This window comes from Siniperca chuatsi, linkage group LG7 (assembly GCF_020085105.1).
Source record: "Siniperca chuatsi isolate FFG_IHB_CAS linkage group LG7, ASM2008510v1, whole genome shotgun sequence".
NCBI classification, from domain to species: Eukaryota; Metazoa; Chordata; class Actinopteri; order Centrarchiformes; family Sinipercidae; genus Siniperca; species Siniperca chuatsi.
The window spans coordinates 5,251,599-5,257,598 of NC_058048.1; the positions used below are offsets into that span (position 1 = coordinate 5,251,599).

The 6,000-nt window shown below is 39.0% G+C and overlaps 1 protein-coding gene across 2 annotated transcripts in view; it reads left to right on the forward strand.

Moving 5' to 3' along the window:
- The window catches only part of LOC122878570 (alpha-2-macroglobulin-like), a 29,531-nt gene extending 23,939 nt beyond the window's left edge, over positions 1–5,592 (forward strand). For both annotated transcript variants that reach the window (XM_044201464.1, XM_044201465.1), the window contains 12 exons: positions 91–166; positions 520–676; positions 898–972; positions 2,680–2,842; positions 2,939–3,126; positions 3,626–3,838; positions 4,064–4,188; positions 4,466–4,556; positions 4,650–4,718; positions 4,800–4,905; positions 5,055–5,096; positions 5,349–5,592. In XM_044201464.1, the coding sequence (XP_044057399.1) occupies positions 91–166; positions 520–676; positions 898–972; positions 2,680–2,842; positions 2,939–3,126; positions 3,626–3,838; positions 4,064–4,188; positions 4,466–4,556; positions 4,650–4,718; positions 4,800–4,905; positions 5,055–5,096; positions 5,349–5,353 (1,310 nt within the window). In that variant the 3' untranslated portion in view covers positions 5,354–5,592. The remainder of the gene's footprint in view (positions 1–90; positions 167–519; positions 677–897; positions 973–2,679; positions 2,843–2,938; positions 3,127–3,625; positions 3,839–4,063; positions 4,189–4,465; positions 4,557–4,649; positions 4,719–4,799; positions 4,906–5,054; positions 5,097–5,348) is intronic.
- The last annotated feature ends 408 nt before the right edge of the window (positions 5,593–6,000 follow it).

A 6,000-nucleotide genomic window follows, 5' to 3' on the forward strand; every position in this document is an offset into this window, starting at 1 on the left:
AAAAGTACAAACAAATTTACCTCCGATCATAATCTTATCATATCTGAGTGTATCGTTAATGCCCTAATAAGTGTTTCTATTGTTATACAGGCTACCAGAGACAGCTGAACTACAAACATAATGATGGTGCTTACAGCACATTTGGATCAGGAACAGGGAACACTTGGTGAGAACATTACTGATCACTCATCCACAAAGAATATTTATATGTACATGGTGTGCAACCTTTACAGTTTAGCTAAAAACAACTTTATACAGCAGAGAGTAGATGATGTGACTGCACTTTGGAGCACACTGCTGCAAAAATGAGCATGTAATGGAAATGTGTCTTCTTCACAGTAATACCACCAATGTGCACATAAGTATTTCTAATTAATGCATGAATTAGGTTAGCTAATGACCTTTAACGTAAAGTGTTATGTTTAGTATATTGTGGTGACTATCGTGAGACATCAGATCAAGTGCTTCCTGTTGTCTTATTTTGTCAGTTAATGTCTAACGTTGTGTTAATATCCTCAGGCTGACTGCTTTTGTGCTGAGATCTTTTGCCAAAGCACAGTCTTTCATCTACATTGACCCAACAAAGATTGAAGAGTCTAAGTCTTGGCTGGAGGGCAAACAACAAGAAAATGGCTGTTTCCAGCAGTCGGGAAAACTCTTCAACAACAGAATGAAGGTAAGCTGAAAGTCCCTGTAGAGTTTATATAAAAAATGACTGATGATAACTGAAACTGAAGAAGGTTAGACATGTTAATTTTCACTGCACCATCAGCACCCCTTTTATTCATGGCTCAGTAGTAACTAATGCCAGCCTGGGGCGCGTTTCACGAAAATGCAACATGCAAACAGCGATTTGCAACATGAGAGAATTCCTTCTCATTTAATTTCTCTCTACAGGGTGGTGTGTCTGATGAAGTGACTCTCAGTGCTTACATCACTGCTGCCTTCATGGAGATGAATACGTCCGTAAATGTGAGTGATTCGTGGCAATACAAAAATCTTGTGCTGTGTTAACTGTAAACTGGAAAGAATTTATTTTCAAAGATACACACAAACCAATAACTCTTACACAGACAATAAAGAAGAAAACAAAGTTGGTATACTTTATACATTTTAACTGGCTTTTGTAAATAAATGTAGATTGAGAACACACAATAAAAAATGCAGAAAAATAATGTACAAGTTCTTAAATCTTACTTTATTTGAAAAGTTTCACATACTATTTCAATACTCCCTGGAGCAAAATTTCAAAAGTACACTGAAGCATTAATTAATATTTAGATATCGATAGCATATCTCCACAGATCCTTTTAACAAAAAGGTTTTAACTGTTTGATACCCATTCAGTTTAGAATATAGGCAGAAATCCCCAGTATTATGTTGGAGCTTTTCAGACAGGCTGATAAAAGAAATCTATGTGGAAACAAAAAGTTGGTATACTTTATACATTTTAACTGGCTTTTGTAAATATATGTAAATGTACATTATTTTTCAGCATTTTTTATTGTGTGGTCTCAGTCTACAAGTTCTTAAATCTTAGTTGTTGTTTTTTTATTTGAAAAGTTTCACATACTATTTCAATACTCCCTGGAGCAAAATTTCAACAGTACACTGAAGCATTAATTTATATTTAGATATCGATAGCATAGCACCACAGATCCTTTTAGCAAAATATCAGTTTTTTAACTGTAATATAGGCTGAAAAGCCCCAACATAATACTGTGGATTTCTGACAGGCTGATAAAAAATCTTCTATGTGGAAACTTTCCAAAAACTCGAGCAGATGAGAACTAACAGCTAATTAGTCAGAATTAATTTGAATGCAACACATGTAGCCTATTCATTTGCGGTGCCTCCACTGACTCACTTGAGTAACAACTTGACTTCAGATGTCATGGCAGACACAATTCCTACAGTGTTTCCATGACTTAAACTACATACATGCTGAACGCATATTGTGTATCTGACGTCCCATATCATAAATGGCTTCTATTTCAGTACAGCATTAAGCTCTGTGATTCAGTGCAAGGCTCTTTGGGACTTGTAATGGAATTCTCTGCTAATGTTTTCATAAGATTTTTACACAGAATTATTAAACAGAATTTAATCCTGACTAGCACACAATGTTACATGCACTATTACAATACATACACTAAACAGGCTACTTCTTCTGAAACTGAAGAGTTTGAAACAACAATCTCTGCTATCTGGCTGTGGCTAGCAGCTAAATTATTAGCAACCATAGCACAGAAAAAAAAAAAATAACATAGTCAACATTCAAAGCAAAGCGTGCTTAAAAAAATAATAGCCAGTCCACACGGAAGCTCACTCTGTTCTGTTGGTTAGCATTGTAGGCATCATTTGACAATGACATTTGTTGGTAGTGGTTTAATTTGGTCTATGTTGGTAGTTGTTTTGCTACCTCTGTATGATTCAGGTCAGTGGTACTGGTAAATACTTGATTCCTGGCCTGTTCCTGTTTCCACTGTCTCCTCACTTTGTAAAGCTCACTTTGTGCTGTTGTCAGTAGTATTGCCCCCATTCATTGAAGTGCTTTTGTCTAACTTTTTCCTGAATATAGGAAATGATCATAAAATGGAATAAACTTGCTGTGTTTACATCAATAAAATCAGCTGAGTCCTGAGATTATTTATCATGTGTTCTTTTAATCTGGCATAGGATCCTGTGGTGAAGAAGAGCCTGTCTTGCCTCAAGGGGTCCATCAGTGACCTCAACAACACCTACACTACAGCTCTGCTGGCGTACGTCTTCACCCTGGCAGGAGATCTTGAGACCCGTGCTCACCTTCTGAAGCACCTGGACACGGTTGCATTAAACCAAGGTGAGCCATCCTCCTAAATGAAATCATTCTGGCTTCATTACTGTGAATGTAGCTTACCTTGTGCCTGTTTGTCTGTTTGTGGGTGGCTGTTTTTAGGAGGTTTCCTCCACTGGTCTCAGACAGCGACAGAAACGTCAGCCTCTCTGTCTGTGGAGATCAGCTCCTATGTGCTGCTGGCCAAACTCAGTGGCTCTCCTACTGCTGAAGACCTGGGCTACACCACCCGCATCATCAGATGGCTGACAGGCCAGCAGAACTATTATGGAGGCTTCTCCTCGACACAGGTACAGCCCAAACAGCTGGGCTTTGAGTTAAACGTGCAGTATTCTCTTCTGGGACAAATATGAAGGAAACATGCTGTAGTAGTAGCAGTTAACCATTTGCCAAATGCCAAGTAAAAAAAAAAAAAAAAATTTTTCCTTATTCAATGGACTCTTAAATGTGTTATTTAGCTCATGAAGTAGGACAATGTTCTCATCCTATAAAGGAATACCAAATCCTTGAGTTTATCTATACATGGTTTTCACAGGACAGCAACATTACCCAATACCTCAACATTTTCATGTCATTGATTATACCACACCAAGGATAACGGCAGTGTTACAGCCCATTAAGTACACATCACTGAGCATACTGTCCTGTTTTAAATTGTAACATTAGAGACCTGACAATTTTAAAAGTGAATTCCTACATATGAAACCTGCTTTATGTATAAACAAAAGTAACTGTTTGCATTGATATCAATTTAAGCACATAAAGTAATTGTTGTTTTGTGTGTTGTAGGACACAGTGGTGGCTCTTCAGGCTCTGGCTCTCTACTCCACTGTAGTGTTCAGTCCAGAGGGTTCAAGCACAGTGACAGTCCAGTCTCCCAGTGGCCAGCTGACATTTGATGTGAATCAGAACAACAAACTGCTCTACCAGGAGAAGCTGCTGCAGGACGTGACAGGAAAGTACAGCTTGGAGGTGAAGGGCACTGCATGTGCTTCAGCGCAGGTTAGTGGTCACTGTCACTGCAGCTCTTGCTGTTTCTTGCTAATACAACTATGTCCTAATGTTAGCGGCCCAGTAGTAATACAGGAACTTTAAAGTACCATACCTCCAATTTTACGGGAGATTCTGAAATGGGGGTGGGGGCTAAGTTTAAGTACTATTACGTAAACCCGCCTTGTTCACATTTTTTTATGAATATTTAACCTTCCTTGTGTTCCTGTTTCCTAGATTTCTCTCCACTATAACATCCCAACTCCTACTGATGTCACCACTCTCAGTGTGGAGGTCAAACCAGAGGCCGACTGCACCAGCACATCTCACAGACCCAAACTCACTCTGAAGCTGAAGTCCCTGTAAGTAATCAACAACTAGATCCATGTTAAGCAATGATTGGTGGATGCACAGGATTGTTTAGTAGAATACTATAATTTTTGACAACTAAGTACCTATTGGTGGATGGACATGTGGGAAATGATTACAAATTGGTAGTTAATACTCACCTCAAACATATTAATCTGAGGCTTTAGAAAGGATTCATTCACATTCAAGATAACTCTCTGCATACAACTAGTAGAACTATGACGAACAGGATGAAATCTCACTGATCACATTTGTATGGTTGCATTGCAGATACAGTGGAAAGGAGAACAGTACAAACATGGTGATCCTGGATATCAAAATGCTCTCTGGTTTTGTCCCAGACCCAGAGTCATTGAAGAGCGTGAGTTATTACAGTGACTTTAACCTGAACAGAAATGTTTGTCAGTTGTTGATGATGGTAAAGATAACCCAGCAGAATATCATCTCCTCACAGCTCAAAAGGGCTCTGCTGGTGGATCGTGTTGAACAAAAGGAAGATCATGTTCTTGTGTACATAGAGCAGGTGAGAAGAATTCAGTGAGGAACATTAGATGATGCTCTCCAGATTTGTTCTTGAGCGTGTCGTCTGTTTTTCTTCCAACAGTTACCGAAGAACATACCCATCAACCACAGCTTAGAGCTCGTACAGGAGCTCCCAGTGCAGAACCTGAAGCCAGCCGTGGTCACGATCTACGACTACTACCAGCCAAGTAAATCAGATACTCGGCCCTCTCTAAAGTTCATTTACAGAGACCGCACTGACAAACTCTGCTCCTTAGCAGAGCTGCACAACAACCTGGACAGTTATCAGCAATTTCGAGTATTACATGTTTTTAATGAATCTTCTTTTTCCTCTCAGGTGACCAGGCCGAGACAGAATACATCTATGCTTGTGCTGCAGGTAACAGTCTGTAATAACATACAGAAGCACTACGATGTCATTTAATTTAACCCCAACCACAAGAAGCTATGATGTCTTAAATTGCTCAGAATCTTTCTCACAAGTATGTAGACCATAGAGGAACAACAAGAAATAATGCATTATTATAAATGTGGCAATTTTGTAACCTAAAACCAAATCAAGCAAACTTCTAATAGCTACTGAGACTGTAAGTCTTCACACTGAATTATTTTTTATTATTTTCTTTTGCAGCTTGAAGAGTGAAGTGTGGTCTGTCGTCAGTGATTCCAGTAATGCAGGTCTGAAGTTATAAAGATACATTTTATGTACCTTGTGTTACTCCATGTCTGTTTGTGTAAACATACAAACATTTAACATTGGCTTGTTAGTGTTCTGCCACAATATCTTACAGCTGTGTCACTACTGTATGTGTCTAAAGTGAAATTCATGTATAATGGAGAATGAAATAAAGTGATCTGAATGTTAACATTTGAAACTGGTCTTGTGTTTAACTCTTTCTGCAGTTTTTTATCTCATGTATTTCATCCACAGACCAGACGTTATGCAGGTCAGATTAGTGGAGAAAGTGGAAATACCTTCAAAACAGCATAAAGTGTTCTTATGGCTTTCATTCAAGTAAGGTTTAGATAACATAACAAACATTTTGCTGATTTAAAGATGGACGAACAGTAAGTATACTATTGTGGCTGTGGTATTTAGGTCACAAATCTTTTTTTCACAGGGCAACAAGGTGGCGCACTGTTGCCTCACAGCAAGAAGGTTGTGGGTTTGAACCTGCCAGCCGGCTGGGGCCTGTGTGTGGATGCATGTTCTCCCTGTGCCTGCTCCGGTGACGTCACCAGCGCCTTCACTATCATCTCCACCTCTCCAGGACTCCTACACC